Source organism: Xiphophorus couchianus, chromosome 22 (assembly GCF_001444195.1).
Source record: "Xiphophorus couchianus chromosome 22, X_couchianus-1.0, whole genome shotgun sequence".
Classification (NCBI taxonomy): Eukaryota; Metazoa; Chordata; class Actinopteri; order Cyprinodontiformes; family Poeciliidae; genus Xiphophorus; species Xiphophorus couchianus.
Window position 1 is genome coordinate 19,381,367 of NC_040249.1, and position 21,644 is coordinate 19,403,010.

General features: G+C 38.9%; 2 protein-coding genes across 5 annotated transcripts in view; one reads left to right on the plus strand and one right to left on the minus strand.

The window, feature by feature from the left end:
- LOC114138260 (serine/threonine-protein kinase VRK1-like) lies at positions 1 to 21,120 on the plus strand. Of its 3 annotated transcripts, none has more exons than XM_028007413.1 (14): positions 1 to 191; positions 2,314 to 2,448; positions 2,562 to 2,617; positions 3,504 to 3,573; positions 4,265 to 4,352; positions 5,333 to 5,441; positions 5,612 to 5,704; positions 5,858 to 5,990; positions 11,996 to 12,116; positions 13,057 to 13,115; positions 15,289 to 15,458; positions 17,433 to 17,552; positions 18,402 to 18,590; positions 18,779 to 19,215. In XM_028007413.1, the coding sequence occupies exons 2-14, from the start codon at positions 2,319 to 2,321 to the stop codon at positions 19,127 to 19,129; spliced, it is 1,689 nt and encodes a 562-aa protein (XP_027863214.1). In that variant the 5' UTR covers positions 1 to 191; positions 2,314 to 2,318; the 3' UTR covers positions 19,130 to 19,215. The 3 variants fall into 3 exon arrangements, with proteins under 3 accessions (XP_027863214.1, XP_027863215.1, XP_027863216.1); XM_028007414.1 differs by lacking the exon at positions 1 to 191 and adding an exon at positions 852 to 873; XM_028007415.1 differs by lacking the exon at positions 1 to 191 and adding an exon at positions 20,737 to 21,120 and having other exon boundaries at positions 2,319 to 2,448; positions 18,779 to 19,035.
- Positions 19,082 to 21,644, minus strand: part of fancl (FA complementation group L) — a 23,328-nt gene continuing 20,765 nt past the window's right edge. Inside the window, exons 12-14 of one of the 2 annotated variants that reach the window (XM_028007417.1) lie at positions 21,266 to 21,382; positions 19,438 to 19,509; positions 19,142 to 19,192 (exon numbers count right to left, since the gene is read on the minus strand). In XM_028007417.1, the coding sequence (XP_027863218.1) occupies positions 19,157 to 19,192; positions 19,438 to 19,509; positions 21,266 to 21,382 (225 nt within the window). In that variant the 3' untranslated portion in view covers positions 19,142 to 19,156. Of the gene's footprint in view, positions 19,510 to 21,265; positions 21,383 to 21,644 lie in introns of both variants that reach the window. The other variant, XM_028007416.1, reaches the window with a different exon arrangement.

A 21,644-nucleotide genomic window follows, 5' to 3' on the forward strand; every position in this document is an offset into this window, starting at 1 on the left:
GGGAGGAGCAACTTCCGGGAAGGGAATTGTTTTCATTTTCACAATCTCTAAACGCAGTGGCCTTAGTTTATGCCTCACAAATAAGATTTCAAAACGTTTTGTTTCACCGAATTGTCGTTGGGATTGCTAAGCGATACGGAAAACTGACGCTGGTTGGGTTCTATAAGCTTCGGAGGTGCAAACTTCAACAGGTAAACAATTTTCCAGAGCTGTCTGTTTTCTAATCGACGTAGTTTTGATTTTAATATGTATCTCGAGCTTTTATTTGCCTGAACCATCATCTGACATCTGAGCTGATGGTGAATAGTAGTCGATATGACCACACTTTAAACTGATCTAATGAGGTTGTGTCATGTTGCTATTAACGGTCTCTGACCTAAACACTGACATGGACACTAAAAATAAACGAAATGGGCTTTTTTTTCTTGTAATTTGCGTCATTGTGGGGAAATCATATGATGGACAGAAGTTTCGATTTTGTTCACTCCTATCATTAAACAGCTGGTACAAACAACTATAGGAGCATTAACTCTCACTAGTCATTTTCTAAATAAATTCAGTGTCTAACATCAAACAAATGTTAGCCACCCACCTCCTCATGACAGTATTGCATTTCAATCACGTTTAGGTCTGGTCTTTAAGTAGACCATTGATTTACCAATCATGTTGTAGATCTGCAGTTTTCTGAATCATTGTCCTGTTCATGACACAGTTTAGACTCCAGTTATCGGACAGAAGGCCTTACATTCGACTCTAATACACTGGAGTTCATATTTAACTCAAGTCACTGCAAAATAAGTCCAAGCGATCACCTCTACAACTCCATGCTTGACATCTGGGCTTAGGAGTTTGTTCTGATTTGCTGTCAGAAAAGTCAGCCAGGCTTCTTTTAATAACTTATTACCAATTATAACCAATGATTGTAGCATGATTGATATATTTAGGATAGAATTTCTCAGAAACTAATTCTATCTGTGTGACTTTATAGGAACCATTATAGCCAAAAATCTCAACTTTTGTATCAGCTGTTATTGTTTCCAGAAGTTGTCTGCTTCAATGCTACCATGTTGTTTGTTCAGAGAGAAGAGGCTCTCTTCTCCAACCATTTCAAACTTGTCAGCCTTTTTTACACCTGCACCTCTCCTGATGTGTTCAGGTGAAGTCAGATAGGCCTAATAGCCACCATTCGCTATCTCGCTTTAAAATCTGTCCTCAGTCATTAGATCAGTTACTTACCCGTTTTACAAGCAAATTCTCAGCTGAACAACAAAAACAAGCTCAACTGTTCTACTGTTGTTCTGAAGCATCACATGCTGACTCAATCACTTGCACTGCATTATTATTTAGAGATCAACATGCTTGAGAGTTACCCGAGTCACATTGTTGTGGAGTTATTTTGACTACAAACTCTTTCTAAGCCTAACTGTGTAGTTAATAGATGTGATGTCAGATAGGGAATAAGAAATAAATAATGTGAGAGACATGAGCATTTTGACCAATAACAGCTTTACCATAGTAAAATCATATGACAGCTCACTGACATCTCTTTTCTGTTGAAAAATTAAAGTTACAGGTGTTCATTAAAATCTATTTAAAATGTTAAGAGTATTGTAGATTATTAATAAGCTGTTTAATTGTTTTAGATTTCTGACAGTGATGAAGATTGTAATACTTATGTATTTATTTATTTACTTATTTATTTTTGTCAGTACCAATTGGGCAAGGGGTTGAGTATTTAACCACCCTGCACCCCAAATCTGGATGGCCCCAACCCTGCCAGGCATCAAGAATATTGACACTCTGTTTAAACCAAGACACAAAAGTTACCTGTTATACTTTATGAGATTTTATTACATTTTACTGATGTTTTTTGTCTTTTACTGTGAAGTGTCCTTGAGTGATCTGAAAGGTGCTTCTAAGTTAAATGTATTATTAATAATATTTTTAACTGGTTGCCTTCTGGGTAATAACTGACTTTTTGAAGCCTCCAGACTCTCAATCTGAATTTGGGGTGAATTTGCAGGGATGTTGCTTATTTTTCTCAGGTCGTTGATGATGTCTTTTGCCTACTTCAACGCTGATCTGTGGTTTCATTTTTTAGGCAGTAGTTCTGCATTTTGATCTAGTTTTTATAAATAGATAATGTGTTTTTCAAAACTGTATGCGACTCATCTAATTTTAAAACTTTATTAGGACCAGTAGTTTTTTTTATTCTTTCTTGGTAAATAAAACCCTGCAAACTTACTTTTTGTTATGACTAGGATGCATTAAGCTTGTCTTAACATTGAGAAATGTTGTTTGAAACTTTTTCAGCTGTAATGGCACCCCCAAGGAAGCGTGCCTTGCCCAGACCCCTCCCAGATGACTTCATACTGACAGACACTGAGAAAAAGAAATGGAGGCTGGGGAAGATCATCGGTCAAGGAGGCTTTGGACTGATTTATCTGGGTAATAATTAAACTGTTGATTTGAAAACACTTTGTATATGCACACACAACTTCTTTCTTCAGTTTGCATATATTTTTTAATTGTTTGCAACCATTTTTTGCAATATCGATTAGCCTCCCAGGATATAAGCAGGCCTGTTGCATCAGACACAGACTTTGTCATAAAAGTGGTGAGTACACAGAAAATCAGTATGATTCTTTGTTGAACTATAGCTCTCTGTGACTGGAACAAGAAATGAGGTTTTATGCAACATAGCACAGATAAACTGCAGCAAATTAGTGCACAGCTTGACTTGGTCACTTTCAGAACTCACGTATACAAAAATGAAATCTTAAAAACAACTGTGCCTGATTTTATCATTTCTTCTTTTTTTTACTTGAAGATGTGAAGAAAAACCTTAAAAAGTAGAAATGTTGGTGTTATTGTAATTGTCTTACATATATCAAAGCTGTGATGAAAAGACCCAAGGTACAAAATGACAAAGAGGTAAAACGACAGGCATCCGAATCAAGCAAAAGCTAATTTATTTATTTAGTTCTGCTTTGTAATTGTCGAGGATGTATTTTTCAGGTCAAAATGTCATTCCATCTTTTATTAATTTTTGCAAATGAAAGTTATTGTTGCAGCTATAGACTTTTATTTCAATAACCAAACAATGTCAACACGACTTCTGGATGCAATTGGTTGTCCAGTTAATCATCCCACTCACCAGACCTTATTTGAAACACATTTTTAAAGCCATGTGTCCTTTTCTTTCCACTTTGCTGTTTTTCTATAACTTCTATGTTTATCACATGAAATCTCAGTGAAATACATTCAGGTTTTTGTTCGACAAAATTGAAAACAGTCAGGGGTTATGAATACTTCCGCAAGGCACTGCAACCAAAGAAAAAAAACAACAAAGAAAAATCAGAAACGAATATTTAATTTGTACTCCTCTTACAGGAATGTTTCTTATTTAAGATAAAATCAGTCACTTGAATTGACCTATTTGAATAATGTAGTGTTTTAACTTTTAATGAAAAAAAGAGCCAACACTGTGTTTGTGCTTGCAGGAGTATCATGAGAATGGCCCCTTGTTCTCTGAGCTCAAGTTCTACCAGAGAGCAGCCAAACCAGAGAGCGGTGAGTAGCACAACCTGTCCCGCGTCCCAGCAGCCCGCCGGGGCGTGAGTGTGTTTGACTGATGAAGTGGCTGCAGACGCAGAGGTTTCTCTGCCTGGCACGCAGTAATTAATAACAAACCAAAGCAAACACGCACCCCAGTGGCAGTTGGGGCCTCCTCTCTACGCTTGTCTGAGTTCTCCAACGCCTTCGTTTGGAGAGGAGCAAAGGAGAGAAAGCCACTCACTTGTAATGATGCCTGGGCCTCCACAGAGCCCCTGACCACCTGCCAGCCTGGTTGAGAGCCAGTCAGGCCAGCCGCCATCAAGCTTCTGAGCCGGGCCCACCACTTTGTCTGTGGCCTCTTTGTGTGTTAACAGCCTTCAGCCTGCTGCTTGTGTGTTCATTTCCTTAGACATGCAGGGTCAAGTCTGTTGTTTGAGAAAAATATTGTACTTTTTATAGAGTTCAAAGTTTCTGTCAAACACTGTAAAAGACTGCATGAGTCATGACTTGTAGAAATAGGAGAAATAAGTGAATAAAAAGTTCTATTTGGCAGCTATTTCCTTTAGACTAACTCCAGGTAATTGAAGCAGGTCGCAGAGCCTCCTGCTATGATTTCAGATTTTCTAATGGCAAACTTTGAGAGTGTTTTAACAGAAGCGTTCAGTTATACAAACTCATAATTACTCCTCTTTTGTTATTCTTTCAGTGCACAAATGGAAGAAAGGAAAGAAGCTGAGCTTTTTGGGTATCCCGACATACTGGGGATCAGGACTGGCCGAATACAAGAATCTTCGGTAGATAAATGAGTCCTTTTGAAAGCCAAACAACATCCACTAAATTAAACAACGAAATAGTTTTTTGTTTTTTTTTTACAGTGCAATAAAAAGATGATTTTTAAAGAGGCATTCAAAAATAAAAGAATAAACCTTCTGCAAAATGTCTGTCAAAAGAACAAATATGTTGCATAGTTCATTCAGAGGAAACTTTCTAAATCTAAGCCATACTACTTTTCCTTTTACTATGAAATTAGCAACTCTAGATGTTTGGCAGCTCTTCCATGACAGTGTCTGTTGAGATCCAACACAAGCATACATCATTCTACTTAATGAGGTACTAATTAGGGGGGGATCACCTGAACCCAACAGTAATATGGTGACTAATGGAAAACAGCCCCAAGAGTTATGAAAACTGAAAATCAGGATTATTCCAAAACGGATTTCTGAATTTGATTACTTTTCTGTTGCTTTTTTAAAAAAACGAATATGGTTTTGGAAACAATAATGGTTTTGGAATTTGGAAAAAGATTTTAGTACTGTGTGGAATAAAACAAAGATATATTCATTTTATTTATATATGTGGGTATAAATAACAAAACAAGATATGCTAAAAAAAAACCTATTTTGTATGTAAAATTATTACATAAAGGGCATAAATAGATCAGAAACACGGCTAGAGCAGCTTGAGTTTTGGTTAAATGTTTACATCCACTCCTCATGAGCTCGAATGTAATTTAATTTTAAAATGTAATGATTTATTTGAAACATTTCAAGCAATTAGCTTTATTTGAAATAAGTTGAATAATTCGATGCTGTTCCATTTTTATTACATTATCGTTGTGCAATGTTAATCAAGATGAAGCTTTTCAACGAGGAACACAATACCAGCAGCATTTTTGGAGGTTGAAAGATTGTCAAAAGCCTGCGTTTGTTTTTATTGGGTTCAAGCAGAACATATAGTTGGTATTAATGGTCAGTCTGGTTCCCTTCCCACTTAGGTACCGTTTCATGGCCATGGACCGCCTGGGTTGTGACCTTCAGCAAGTCTGTGAGCGCAACGGAGGTCGACTGAAGAAGAGCACCGTACTCCAGATTGGTAAAAGACTGGTGAGGGACTTATCATGATATCATGAAAGACTGGATGCTCCTCTTTTCTTTGTTGTTGCAGTAATTAAGCATGGGTCTTAAGTGCCAAGATCTTGCACTGTTTCCTAGGAGCAGTGCATTAAATTGATCTCAATTTAATGCTGCTGGTTGTGTTTTGGTGTCCGTATCAGGTGGATGTTCTGGAGTATATTCATGAAAACGAGTATGTCCATGCTGACATCAAAGCTGCCAACATCATGTTGGGTTACAGAGACCTGGACCAGGTCAGTCACATAGCTGATTGGTGTTTGTTGAATAAATTCTAGGGTTAATTTATCCTTTAACCTCTGCTGTTTTTCTTCGGGGCTCTGTTTAAACTTACCAAGCTGGAAGTGACATTTGTAACATTCAGGCCTGTTTCTTGTTGACTGCTCCAGGTTTACCTTGCAGACTATGGACTCTCCTATAGATATGCCCCTGATGGAGTCCACAAAGAATACAAGGAAAACCCAAAGAAGGGCCATAACGGAACAATTGAGTACACCAGCCTTGATGCCCACAATGGAGTTGGTAAGCCATCCAATTAATTCCCATGGAGATTATCGCTAAATTACTGATCTCTTTCTTGACCAGAACTGCAAACTCTTGTAGAAATAATTGGAGGCCCACATGAAATGTAAAATCAAATTTTACATGCAGTGAAGAAGATACATAAAGATTGGAGTGACAAAGGGTAACAGTGTGAAACATCCGGATGATAATGTTTAGTTGGACCACTTTACACAACACAAAATATCTGGTTTAAATCTTTGGCCAATGACTACACAAGAATTTACACAAATCCTTGTGTAAATCATTGTCTTTACACAAAGCTCACCTTGTGTAAAGACAATTTAATATATTAAAGTTTTTAATAAAACATAAAGAAAAAGTTTCTAAATAGATTTCAAAACGTTTGCAGCAACACACCTTCAAGTTTTCCACAGACAGCCACACATCTACAGTTAGTGGTTTGATTTCTATTTTATTGAGAGCATGCATAGAGAAAACAGAAGTGGATCAAGAATGTTCCCTTGAGGAACCCAATAGGTTATAAGAAGCTGGTAGACGTTTTGATATTTCAAAGATTTGATGACGTTATGATGCTATGTATTCTTATAGTATTCTCAGAGTATTTGGGAAAAAATAGACACATACCCTTTGGACTGTTTGCAGACACAAAGCTCAATCTTAAGCTGGGTACACACTGCACAATTTATTTTGGCCAGTTGTATCCTCATTTCCAGTTGTGAAAAGTTTGTCCCTGTCTTTTAGTGTGAGGTGGGATGAAGACAGGAGTTGAGTGATAGACCTCTGTTCTACATCATTATTTTACCCTGTTGAAAGAGGAGCCATGGATTAAAATTAAAATTTGTAGACACAGATATAATTTTAAACAAAAAATAAAGTAAAATCTTGTTTATTTTATAGGAAGAGTTTAATAATATTCAAGTTAAAAGTTACAATTTTCATTAATAATGCTATTGCAATAAATTATCCATTTAGTTTCTGTCTTTTTACACTTGCCTACCCAGATGTTTGTCAGTGTGAGGTCATATATCAAAGTTAGCATCCAGCTGATTATTTTAAGGGACAATAACTGACTTGTTATTTCATGGTATCTTTACTGTAACCTGGTTTATTTACACTCTTTACTTCATCGCGCCAAATAAAATGCTCTTTTTGCCCTCTGCCTCCACAAGCTGATATAGGGAACACATTAACTGGCAAATTGCCTACATGCTCCCTTTTCTCATTGACCATTGATTTTCCCATCCATGCCCCCCACTGAATTCCCCAGCTCTGTCTCTGTTCAACAATTCCCTAATTAGCTGAAGTCATAACCTGCATCTTGTATTCATCCTCCCATTAATTAAGGGCTTTGATGTTTGGTTAGCGTGAGACCTGAGCTACCGATAACCTCTGTGCTCTCTACGTCGACCAGCTCCACCGCTCAGCAGTTCGATACTGTGGGTTTGTAACAACTCTGACCGAGTAATTACCATTTTAAGGTTTCTATTAGTCATTCAGCTCTGCAAAAACTCTAGTAAGGAAGATACATCAGGTGTAATACTGCACTGGGAAGGGAAAAAAAGACTCTTCTTCAAATGGCGCTTATCATCAGTTTTACAATCTTTCCTTCTCAAATGTTCCTGCTTGTAACTTACTACAGGTGATTAGACCCGAAGTCATGATTAATGAAACATCAGGAAACCCTTCTGTAAGAACAGGAGTTTAGAGTGTAATCTCGGATTTAGAAGCGATCTTTATTGAGTGCAGCCGACTTGTAATTCACAACAGTGGGGAATGATGGCTCGTAATTGAAAACTGTAATTTGCTACACAAATATTGTTAAAGCTTTCAGTTAGATGTGATGATGCCTGCACCAATTCTGACCAGCATTGTTACTCTGATGCACACAGTGAATCCGTTTCTCTCAGAAACTGCAACACCAGAATACTTTTTACTAGGGAGCGATGTTGATGTTTTGCAAGTCTCACTTTTCTACACACAATCAGTCTGTGTTTTACTCACGATGATGTAACAGAGTGACACTTACATAGGTATCGAGGCATTTCTCAATGACACTACCTGTCATTCTTCATGAACACTGGAGTCTGTATGCATTTAGTTTTCCAGTTATTTTTAAGGTAATAGATGTTTTTAATGGAGAGATGGATTTCAGTAGCAGAGGAGAAATATGTCTTCACCACATTCATACCTTTTCAACTGGTCACCTCTTGACTGTTTTGAAACACAATCAAAAAGCCTGTTTTGTCCTTAAATCATTCAGTGTTTAAGTTATCTGGCTGTAAAATTATATTTGGTCTTTAAATTCCTTCTTTTGATCCTTATAAGAAAATAAACCAATGTTCCATCTGGTTCAGTGTGTGCTCGTATTGGAGCTCTAAGAACAGTTACAAATTGAGACTTTCAATGTACAGTGTCAGATTCTAGCTAATGAAAGCTTTATAATGTGCTTTGATATTTTCCTCTTTAAAAATCTGCTAAGACATAGACAGAACATGCTCAAGAACCAGACTCATATCTGCCCCTCACCGACCCGGTGGCATTCATTCCCACAAAGATGTTGTCAGGTTGCTGATGATGAGCCTTGGCGAACACATCCTGCTAGTGGCAGACCTATGTACCCGGAGCTAAACGGTGTAATTAGTGCCATTTGGTGGGCGGACAGCGGACTGATGACCGTCTCCAAACAACAAGTCTGCAAGGCAGAGGGGTTAAGAGCGCGACACAGCATTGTGCTTAAGGGAATCTGAATAACAATAGGAGATAATTAGCAGCACGGCCAACGTTTTCTCAGCTCGCTGTCTAAAGCTGGATGGGAACACAGCCGGTGCGTTGGATGTATTTATGGATTGTTTGTGTCCAGGTTTCATATGAAAGCTGTACATGCATATACGCAGGCATGCTTCTTTTTGTTGTCCTTTGCCATTCTTCATACGAGGGCAAAGTATGTACATAAATATAGAATAGCAGACACATAAAGTGGCATAATGAGGAGCGTTATCGCGCCCAGAGCGAACGCAGAGGGCAGCAACGTTTAATGTAGCTGTTGATCTTTTTAATTGTTAATCCATTATGTTGCTCTGGGAATTGGACTCTGTTTTCCAGTGTCAGTATCGCGTGTATTTTTCATCTTTATTCTCCTCCAACAGGCTCTTGGAAGCATTAAGTCGCTCTGTAATCATTTACAACTATAGAGAGCCTCACTGTAATGCGGACATAATACATACTTTAAATTCACAAGGACAAACAGACCTGACCCTTATTATCAGTATTATTAAGATCAAGTAGAAGAGATGATGACAGTATCACGTTTGGAGCAAATACATGTTGACTCTTTGTTTTTCTTTCAGAGCAGGTTTTCACAGTGCTGTAAAAAAAATTCCTACCTTACAGATTTCTTTTGTTTTTGCTCTTTTGTCATACTTAAAAGTTTCAGATAATTTAAGAAATTGTATTACAAAGTCATAACAAAAAGTAGTTTAGAAATTACGCTTTTTTAAAAGAAAACAGACGGGAGGAAGCTATCTAACGCACCCTGGTCCTAAGTGAAAAAGTAATCTCCACCCACTCCCCTGTTTAATTATTAATTTACTGTGATCTACCATTCTTTTAAAAGCTGAGTTTATTTCACTGCCCACTTGAAGCTTGATTACTTCCACACCTGAAGAATGAAGGAACCAGTTATATAGAAGCTGACAGCTTGAACCAGGCTAAAAGTTTCTAAAAAGCAAACGTATCATGCCCCAATGTAGAGAAATTCAACAGCAGATGAGCAACAACATCATGAGCATTTATGAATACAAAGTCATTTTGAAGATGCTGGCAGTCCAGTGTACCACAACGCGAGCTGTTACCTACAATGAAGAAAACACGGAACCTTCAGTGGTTTACCAAGATTGTTGACTCATCCTGGAGGTCACAATTAAACCTACAACACCTAAGCTGCTGAAGTGACCTTCCTTCTTAGTCTTGCTGGACTGTGAAAAGAAGAGGTCAGTTTTTTTCTGCATGAAAGGAGCCAGTTACGGTGGTTTGAGGATCTTGAAAGGATGCCTTTCTAGGGAGGTGTGTCTGACATGCCCCATTGTGAAGAGGTTGTAGGGTAGACCAGGACTTGCTTGAGATATTGTGTTTTTAGATTTCATTCTAGGGATCTTTCAACCAAACTAGAGGATGTAGCTGGAGTGAGAGAGGTCATCTTAAACTGTCGCTCCAATGACTGAGTCTTAGAGACAACTAGTTGCAATAATAGATATAAACATACATTCTGTCAACAACCAAATTTAACCAGCATTTTTTAAAACTTTCAGCTTGTTTTATTGAATTCATGGTTTGGAGCTAACATACATGTTTGTGATTCAGGCACATGTTTGTCCTGAACATGTGCCTGAAACACACTATCTCACTTGGAGTTGACAGTCATTATTCATGTTGAGGACAACAACTTGATTATGCCAAATCACAGTACTTTAATTTCACAAATAAGTCAACTTAAAATCAGTTTACCGCCTTCATAATCTGATCCTCTGTGCGAGTGGCCACACTTCCTCTTTGGACCAGCCTGCTGGCTGACCGGGGAAGGATCAATGCTGGCAGCAGATTTCTCCCTTCTGCTGGAGTCAGTCAATAGGTAATTTCTCCCTAGACATGTGGCAGCCTTTACTGTATTGAGCTACTAAAACTCCCCAGGCTCAACCTTACTGGACATGGTCACCAAGTATTGACAGACCTCACACATAAATGTAGATCCATGCAGTCATTCATATGCTCACCACAAGATGGAAAAAACACACTTATGATTAGTTGTAAGACCTCTTAGTGCATAGGAACTTACCCTGGCCTGATGTCAACAATTTATCCTGACATTATGTTTAATTGTTTAAATCTTTGTTGTACTCACCTGTTTGGTTAGGAACTGTTGCCAGTCTCAATATCACCATGCATTTAAAATGCAGACACAAAGATATTTAAGTTAAGACAAAAAGGCACATTATCTTCAGAGTTGCCATATGCTCAGGATCTTCCTGTTGGTGTGAAACTACACTTTTTAATAAGTATCATCTGCATTTGATCATCAGTCAATCCATCAATAATTGAACTGTTGAAGTCTGGACTGAATATTCTACAGAATCTCTTTTCACCACAGGATTCTCTAGATTTAACATGCAGTTTGAGGTCTAAGAAACCTTTATTCTCATTATGGAAAGGGAAAAAGAGCATTTTCAATGGTTTTTGGCTTTTCAACCTTGCTACAAGGGTTCCTACTACAAATGCATGAAATTATCTTTATCATTTTCCATGTCTGGAAAATTATGAGCATATAAATTTACAGACTATTTGTTTTTTTATTTTCTAAAAGAAAACTTGAATAAATAAGTATTCCATCGGTATTAGATCAGTCATCTTTAAATTGCCACTTCTCAGACTCACTTTTTGAGAAAATATCGACTTGTATAGTTTTACAGGGCAACGTGAAAGTTTTTCTCTGTTTTAAGAGGTGTTTTCCCCAGTTGACTTTACAAACAGAATAAGAAAAAAAAATACCATTTCTGTTTGTATTTAGTGTGAGATCATTAAGTCCAGTTTTGTCATAGATGTTTAAATGAAACTGATTTAACATGACCCCTGCAAAAAGCAATCCAAATAAAAGAAATGAACAGAACTGTGACATTTTACTTCTAATATTTTCTGTAAAATCTTTGACATCTGAGTCTTAAAGTGTAGAATTTTGAAATGAGTTGGTCTTAGACATTAGAATTAGACAAGCATTAAATATACAGTAAATTAATGGAGTACGTGTTTTTTAAACACAGTTTGTAAAGTTAATCTGTAAAGACAGATAAAAATAAAAAAATATAATATACAAGTAGCCAATATTTAAAAAATGGCTACTCTATTTCTACCCTCAAAGTTGCTAAAATCTCATCTTGCCAGCTGGATTAATCGTTGCAGCTCTATTAGTTAGCAACCTTTAGGTTAAAGACCTTTTCTTTTCGGTTTTATAGCGCCTTCAAGACGTGGTGACCTCCAGATCTTAGGGTTTTGTCTTCTTCACTGGTTATGTGGGTCACTACCCTGGGACAACGTCCTCAAAAACCCCATTCAGGTGCAAGAGGCCAAAACCATGTAAGTTGTCACAAGTGCTTATTTTGGTATTTGGGTAGATTTGTGTTGTTTTCAGGGCGCAGCAGCTTTATTTGTGTTAATTTTAAGTTTCTTAAGTAAAAGCTGAACAGGAAAATGGTAATAAGAACTATGTTTTTGTTGTAAGAAGGCATTCCCCCAGGATGATTCTGTCCCCACTATGTTTCAGGGTGGGGATGATGTGTTCAGGGCTAAAAAAAAAAAGTGCCTCTGTGTCACATCGTATTTCTATCCGTGGGAAACAAAAATCTTTGGATAACTATTTAGAAGATTGTAGAATAAAATAAAAAATATCTAAATTACAAAAATGCCTCACTTCCAATTCTTTTCAAGGAATTGTTCAAGATACAAACTGCTGTTCCTCTAGTATTTTTCTGTTAAAGATCATTTACACTGTTTTGTTTCCCTACTGAATGAATGTGTTCAAAATGAAGGTTGGATTTTCTAAATTGTCTCTGTGAGATGATGATAAAAAAGATTGATTAACTTGGAATTCTTTTTGCACATCTTTACTGGATCAAATCCTAGTGGCTATCAGAGGTATTTTGATTTAAAGTAGCTCATGACTCCTTCTTATGGTAGACATTTGTCAAACTAAATATGTATGAAAGTGTTACATCTTACCATCTCTTTAAATTAACTCAGCTTCTGGTGCTGTGGTTTGTAATACTGCTGTATTACAATGATTGCAGGCTAATATCTTGTGCTCTGCAGCAGAGCTGTGTAAATATTCATGGTCACTAATAATCCAGGAAGTGTAGTTGACCCCAGATAAGTGTTAACACTCTGTGTGACAGCTTGCTTTAGCTGGGATTTAGCTCCCCTTTCCTGCTGCCTTATTCTCATCCTGCTTTTTGCCCCTGAACTCTGTCTCTCGCGTCTTTGTGTCCTCATCTCCTCCTCGTTTTATTTCCTCTCTTAGACTGATGGATAATCTTCCAGGCTCGGTTCAGCAGCTGTCAGTGAGTGGAGCCAGCACAGGTAAGCCAAGGCTGCAGGGCTGCTTCAGGTTACAGGACATCATTTAGACTTCTCTGCTTAAACTGAGAATTTGGAAGTAAGACATGAAGCCAAAGGAAAGGAGGAAATTCGTCTCTGTCTAATCTGGAGCTGATCTTATGGGATCTAAAGAAAAAGTCACGGTTGAGGACACTTCAGGTAGGGGGCAGGCATCGAGAGGACACATACTGCGCTGTGAAATCATGTTCAATCAACTGCATTTACCAATCAGGTTATAGAAACATCTGAATCATGATCAGTGAAAATAGGCTCAATTTTGAGTTTGGCAAAGAGTAACTATGGTTTTATAGATGTAATTTTTTAATTCCATTCAAATTCAAAGATACTTATTCCAGAAAAAAAAAGTAATGCTGTTGTAACTCGTATCTTCAAAGAGTTGTGGATGGTGATGCTGTGGGCATGAAGGATCTCCAGTACTGATGTGTCTGACTGATTACTATCACAGTTTCATAACAGTTATGACATGCTAATAGCTCAATTTCTGGGCAGCAGAGACAATATTTTACATACAGAACCCTGCTAATCCACCTCATTGGCTTTTTCTGCTCCTCGTTAGATCTCTGTCTGGCTGTGTGGATAGAAAGTCAGGCAGAGAGATGTTGGAGTTGGGGATATGAACCTTGTCCATTATGATCAGTTGAGGAGAAAGTTTGATCGTTCTCCTTCTCCTTCTCTCTGGTCTACGTCCATGAAGTCTCCTTTTAATTGGGATTTGGAGTCGTGGTTCAGGTATTATTTGAGGTGTTCATCAGCTGCTTCCAGTTGCAAAAAACTAGACCTTGTTTCCACAGTTATGCCTCACGGCTATCAGAAAGTAAAAACTTAAGAGCAAACATCCTTCAAGCTGCACAGCAACCAAAACCAGAGGGAGAAACTGCCCAGATACGCAATGCCTCAACCAAAAACATGAAAAAAAAAAAAATCTCCGAAAAGAACAAAACAGAACCTATTCTGGATGTTGAATTTGTTTTTTCGTTGGGGTAGTAACTCACTTTGGAATAAGGGTGCAACATAATATGTGGAAGAAGTGGAGCTTTGTGGATACTTTCCAGATGAACTACAGTCTTTTAGAGTCAACCATGAAGCATTTACTACTCCATTCACTATCTTCATAACAAGTTATTGGCAAACATTTCTTGAAGTAATTTTTAACACTGGCTTCACCTGCACAGCAGCCTCACTTAACGCTCCTCTCAAAACTTGTCGGGCTGGAGAAAGTAACCAGGTGTATTTATAGTACATCCGGTTTCACACCAATCACTGCTGGTCATTCAATTGATAGAAACAAGAAAGAATAAATTAAATATGTTGGCTAGAGTAGGCAGCAGTTTTTTCCCCTTTGATAAGACATTCTTCACACTGGACTGGACTTATGTATGGAAACAAAAGCACTGGAGAATGTGCTGAATTTTCTAACAGAAAATCTTGATCCTGAAGAGTTTAGTATTAGAACTCATTTTTACATATTAATGGTTTGATTTCCTTAAACCTGATTTTTAAATTCTCCCCTGAACCCAGGACCCCCCTCGGTTACCTGGGAATCCATTTTCCCTTTGTACCAATTAAATGGACGGCTGTCTCATTGACATGCCTTTCAAAGTTAGTTGTATTTTATCTCCTCTTTATACGGAGAGGTCACACCTTAGTGATGGCTCGGCATGTGATGTATGGTCAGAGCGGCACGCTCATCTACTGACAAAGCCAGGCTGCCCGCTGCAGATAAGAACCAAAGAATGCATCAACCACCTGAGTGTGTGTGGGGGAAGAGATACAGGTTCTACTGCAGTGTGTGTCATACACACTGCCTGGCCAGTGTGCGATCCATCGAGGCTGACAGTGTATGACACAATGCACCTCCATAGCTGTACGCTTGCCAGATCTGCTGTGTGTGAGGAGATACATGGCCCGCCTGTGTTTTATCTGCAGCGAGAGACCTTCAGGTTTATCCTGTGTTTGTTGCTCTCGCCTCACCTCTGAAAATGATTTCATACATAGGAAGAAACATCAGAGAATCAACATCCTGACTGCAGTGCAATTCTGTTAAATGACCTCATTGCTTTGCTCTGACTTGATCCAGAGTTGTTTATATTATTTTTCCATTAAGCTTGTTTTTGATGTTTTCTGCCATCATCAGATGAGCTAGCTGAGTTTCTGATTTATGTGAGAACTCTGGACTACGACGATAAGCCTGACTACGAGCTTCTTAAAGAGCTGTTGCACTGTCGTGTCAAAGGAGGACTTGACCTGTCTGTGCCTGAAGGTCACCAAAGGTCAGCTGCCAAGGAGTCTTCTAAAAGAGAGAAGGTGAGAACAAAATGAGATGATTATCATTATGTGAAGTGTCTCCTAAGTAGTCATTGCAGCATTTTGATACATATCAGGATCAATACTGCAGGAATCATACATATCTCTAAACTCAAATTGTCAGAGTTTTCAGTAATGTTTTTTTCCCACTTTTAGAGGATACAAAAATTCACCAAGAGCTTACTGATAAAATTCTCATTATGATCCCACCACCACATCCCAGCCCAGGCCTTTCACGACTGTCTTTGAACATATCAGGATGCGGTTCTGTGCTAGTTTGTCTGCAACAGGCTCCATCCTTCTCAATTCTAAATTAAAGAGTTGTGACACTTACAAACTAACCAAATATATTGACTGGCTTTTAAAAGAACATTAGGGACCAATATAGAGCTGCAAGCCTTTTATTTTTTCTGTTTCACAATCTCTTCCTTTGTGAGACGGAGAACAGGCAGAAGAGGAGAGGAGCAGCAGACTACATGTGCATTACTTATTTCATATGCAAATATTTAAGTTTCCAAAAGGCTTCACAGTTGCCGAATAAGACACTTTATTTGAAGTGAATAACAAAATGACTAGTCTGACTTTAAATGTTTTTCCACACATGTTGGAAATTTTGATCAATATGTCAGAATCAAGTGGTCATTTTTTTTCTAGGGCAGGGTTTTCTTTTTCATATTTAATAGACTATTACTATTGTTGGAGAAGCTGCACTTCTAAAACATACAAGATGTCTGCTCTTGAGGAAAGAATTTTGCCACCCTGGGTCTAAGACTGTTTTTCCAATTTAAAATGAGTAACTCTGGGTTGCATTTAAAATTTGAATTTACAGCTCAACTATCTCCCTTCACAGAGCTGTAAATCTGATCTCTGGGGCAGGGCTTTTCTCCAACAGCCTGAAAGGTTCAAACTCAGTATTTCCTTTAGACATCAAGCGACTAGCAGAGTCAAGCAGGTGAACGTAACCCCACCAAATAATTGGGCTGCCATTGCTACAACCTTACATCCTCTATATCCCAGTCTAGGACTCCAAAATACAATCATTACAATAACACACCAACAAGACAACAGTTTTGTTCTAGACACTCCCTAAAGTGGAACAGGGTCCCACTGCATCCTTGAAGACCTGAACATGACCCTCTAAAGAACTTTTATGTTCTGGCTGAATTTTAATCTTAATTCAGCCATAGTTTTTCAGTCATTAGTCTTTATTTCAGTTTGTATTAAATAATTACTTGCTGCTATGTGACATGTGTTGCTGTTGAGTAGAGGTTAAGGTTTGGAGACCTGGTGAAGTCACCTGCCTTCTGTTTAGTGCACCCTTATACACAAACCATACACATAAAGAAGGATGCGCTTAATGTTTCGCCATAATTAAATTTTTGTATTCATTTAACAACCTCACCGCTGGCCGTTGAGGGTTTTCTTTGCCGAGTCTCTTGACCTCAGAGTGCAGAAACGTGATGGCAATGAAAGACAGGTTTAACCTTCTGGTGACATTCCCCTCTCCACCTCTAAGAGGAGCACGTCAGTGAAAGATGGTCAGACCTGACAGTGAAAGAAGACTACAGCCCCCTCCTCTGCATTCCCCAGAATCACTTCTTGACCCTGCGTGGCCCAGTGACCGCCCTCTCAACAGCCCAGTGAGGAGGAGCTGATGACACACACTTTACCCGGCAGAGGGTATCTCCAATTATGCTCCTAATTTCCTCTCCTCTCCTTGTGTCATTTCATTTCCATGCTAAAGTGCTGGCCAGTTTGATCCCTTGTTAAACACAAGTGGCCATTTACTGACGCTTTAGTGAGGAGAGGAAATGTCAGTGGCGATAAAGGCCACAGAATCGTCTGCCATTACTGTTGGATAAATATGATTCTTTTATGGGCGATCACAGTTTGAAAGTGAAGAAGTGTTATTGAAAGCCAAGTTGAAGAAAGTTGCAAACTCCATTTGTATTAATATTTTAACTCTTCTTGAAGCATCAGAAAGGAGGAACAGCTAGAGGGTCTTGCAGAGCCAAGCTGGATGATGAAGAACTGGAACGCCCAAAGTCCAAACCGGTGTCAGCGCGCCACATACCCCCCACTAAATCCAGTGAGGTAAGCTAGAAACAGACACCTCACTTTTTTGTAATCATTGATTACATTGTGCCACAATTCAACATAACAATTCAATTTAATTGTTAGGTTCTTAACAACACCCAGCCCTACACAATACAGTGTTTTTTGTACCCTTAAAAGTTCAACCGTTTCTTAACTAAAGTGGCAACTATGTATTTTGCATCTCCAAAATTTTATTATGTAGGAAAGTTGTTTAATTTTGAAAAATGAAAGGATTTTTTAAAGTAAGAAAGAAGGTGAAGTTATGCAGTAAATGAAACCAAATCAAAATGGGGACAACTGCATTGAGGACAGTAGTGTCTGCATGTGGCGAATTTGACTGGCCAGTCTTAATGGTCATTGTCCATTTCACCAGAGGCACAAGTACAGCTCAGATGTTCATAAACAGCATAGAGCTCAACTACAAATCTTTTCTACAGTTGCACAAATAATAATTTCTCAGCGATTGTACTTCAGCGTTTTGGCTTTTTAAAGGGAAACTGAACGAAAGCCATAGACACAACCGAACTCTACATGTTTATTTACACCAAAAACCAGTGATCACTTCACCAGCAGCATGTTTTACACTTCAACCTGCAGGGTGACTGGGGAACAACAGCAAGAATAAGGCCTCCTCAAGATTAAATTAGTTATTTTAACAAACAATATTTCAATGTTCTTTTTGTTCTCTTCAATTGTATCTGCAGTACCTGAAACCGGTAAACTGAACCTATTCATCAAACCGTTTGCCGGCTGCTTTAACAGAGAATGAGTCAAGTGAAATGAATCTGGAGTCGGATTTTACATGTAAAACACTAAAAACCTGCTGTTTCTCTCCTTTCCTCCAAGAACAAAGAGGTTTCTCCTTCTAGAAAGTATTTACTGAGGCCGAGGCTCCCATGTATGTATGAAGAAAACGAAGACAGTGAGGAGGAGGATGAGGAGGAAGAGGAGGAGGAGAAGGATGTCAGACCCAAACGTATTTCTGCATGCTACCTGAGAGGTCCTCCCATTGGCCCTGCAGATCAGCCCAAACAGGTGTGAGGCCTGAAGGCTCACCGCCAAACGGCATTTTGAGACTTTCCTGAATCATTTTTTAGACGACTGTTCCACGCTACATCTTTAAGTGGCTCTTGAACTCAGAGATACAAATTGATCCCAAAATCTATTTTTATTTTTGTTAGCTGTACAAAATACATATACATATTCATAAATTTTTTTAACAGAGTACTAAATCCAAAAGACCTGACAACAAAACAGACGAGCAGACCAGGACCATGGCGAGACGAGAACATCAACGCAGCCTCCATAGCGGGGAACGGTGTGACAGGGAGAGACAGATGCATGATGGGGATTACAGAGAATGCTGGGATGAAAGGCCGCGTCAGAATGGAGGGCGGTACTGCCACATCCATTCAAAGTACAGCCAGATCATGTCAGAGTGCAAACCTGCCACCGTACAGAGAAACTCCTGGAAGTCCAGGTTTGTCTGTGTGGGATTTATCCTGCTGGTGGGAGCTGCTTTTTTCTTCGCTGAAGTTCAATTCAATAGCATAAGTGACTTATTTAGCAGGTAGAAGGTCATTTTCTTTTCATGCTGCTCCTCAGGTCTTCTGGGCGGCCATTTTCACTGTAATAGGCTGAAATACAAAGATAAGCATCACGTTGTTGTAATTAATGAATTATCTGTAAAGTTGAAAGATGTGGAAGAAAAAATCTCATGCACAAATTACTAGAACTCTGACTCAGTTCTAGCTACTAAACTGCGTGTGAAGGCACTTTGAGAAGACAAGGCCAGATGATGAATGGATCCATATGAGTAGCTACTGAATATGTATGCGGCGCTGAGGCCAGGCCTTTGTGTCGGCTGCCTGCGTCCACATACCTTACTGCAGTAAGGACACTCTCCAAAAACAAGGTTGAAGCTCTGCCTGCTGGAGGGGAGCGCTCTCAGCCACTGGAGGAAAGAAAAGACTCGTTGATCTCGTCACCTTGGACATGGTGACATTAACATGTTTCTACGTGCACTACTCCTTTATATGAATATCATTTTATATTCATATAGAATATAATATGGTTTAGAGGGCTTTTCAGAGAACAAGGGCTCCTCCTGCCACCTTTCACCAGATCCTCAGATCAGAGAAGCAGAATTTGAGTAAATGCAGAAGAAATACAATTGAGAGTTTATTCTTCTATGCTTTGAAATCGCACCACTCTACCCGAGTGATGCCTCTTCACTTCTGAAGACTGAACTTCGGCATTAGGTGCCAAACTGACCAGAAGCTGCTAAAAAAAAACAATTGCTGTGGTCCTCAGCAGTTTATTTGATCTCCTCTGGATTTGTTACACTGACCTCTGCCTACAACTCCTGGTTATATTTAGAACACTGAAATCATTGGTATATATTACTGGGTTGAACAATGAACAATTAGCTGTTATTAGAGGTGTGCCGATCGATCGGCCACCGATCACACAAACTGATTGCCTGTATCTCAGTTCGCAGCCTGCGTGTGCAGCTGATCTCCTCTTTCCTTCACACTGCGAGAGCGCGCAGCATCAAATCCTAAGCAATGTCACGTGGAACTTCAGCGCTCAGAGTGAAGGGGGACGTTTGCGTGTTGCAACGGAAAATTACCTTGAGGGTGAAGCACGTCAAAATGCATCAACACAACAAATCTAATATGACATTTAAGACACTTGACGGAGTTTGGCTATATCTAGGCTCACTGCCTAAAAAAGCAGCACACAACTACCAACACTCACCCGGAAGAGCATGATGGTCAGAAAGTTAAACAAATGACCAGAAAAAAGTTTAAGTCAACCGCGCCGCGCTAGTGGTAGTAATATTTCTTATACGTAGCGTCATTCAACTTCCACCAGCAGTGAACTCTCGCACCAAACGTCTGCTTAACGCTGCAGCATGTAGCTTAGACAAACAAAAAGAGATTTTACATATGTATTAAAACTTTCGCTATGTCCTAACATTAGACAAATCATCTCTGAAAGAAAAAATTATAATCGAGCTCCAGAGTTGTGACATTTATTTGACTAATAGCGATAATTTAGGGTACAGCTTTACTGTTAAATATTATTTTACTGATTGCAGGTTTTTCCTGCAAGTATTTTGCATGTTTATGTCAAAATTAGGTGAATGTATTATCAGATCATTTTTTTATTTTGCCAGATCACATAGTAGCATTTATACCTAAGAGGCCAATCCAGATGATCGGCAGCGATTGGTGATCGGCCCTCATAGGTGATCGGAATCGGCAGCAAAAAACCTGATCGGTGATGCCACTACTGTGGACTGAGTCATGTCCACACAACCATACTGTTCCACTATAAGCATAAATCTGTCACACAAATGGTTGTAGCATCCTCGTTTATTATCCAATTTCTACAAAATGACTTAAATTATAGCTGAGAAAATAGTCAATGTTTTGATTAGTAAAATATGAAACCAGCCATAAGCCTTGATATTCTGAGTATTTTAGCAAAACTTATTGAAAAATCCAGGTGAACGTATCTCTATTTTTGTTTAAATACATAATAAATTTGTGCAACCAAATGTTTTGAGCCATTTCATCCCAGTAAAATGCATTTAAGTTTGTGGCCGTAATGGGACAAAATGCGGAAAGGTTTGAGTATGAAGATCTTTTCAAAGGTGTTCTAAATTCAGGAGTCTTGGTGATGGAGTCGATCTGTTTCCATACCTCATAGAGACAGGCCTGATGGAACGGCTGGCCACAGCGGGGGTCATTACACACTTGATCTGGGATGGCGTCTTCAAGCCGATAGGAGTAACAGATGCCACACTCCACATTGAAACTCTGAAAACACACACACACAAACCCGGAAACATCCAGTGACACTTTCTAAAATGTTCTGGTCACTCATGGAGTCTCTGAGCACAAACATACTAAATCAACCTCCAAGCATCACCTGCAACACCCACTCTGCACTCTGTTGCAGCTCCACTATCACACCTTCAGGGCACTCTCTCTTTGCATTTCTGCGTAATGAGAAGCTTCTGTTTTTGTTTTTTTCCCCTCTTCCCCTGGAGCCATCCATTAAGAGAGAGGATGGCAGGTT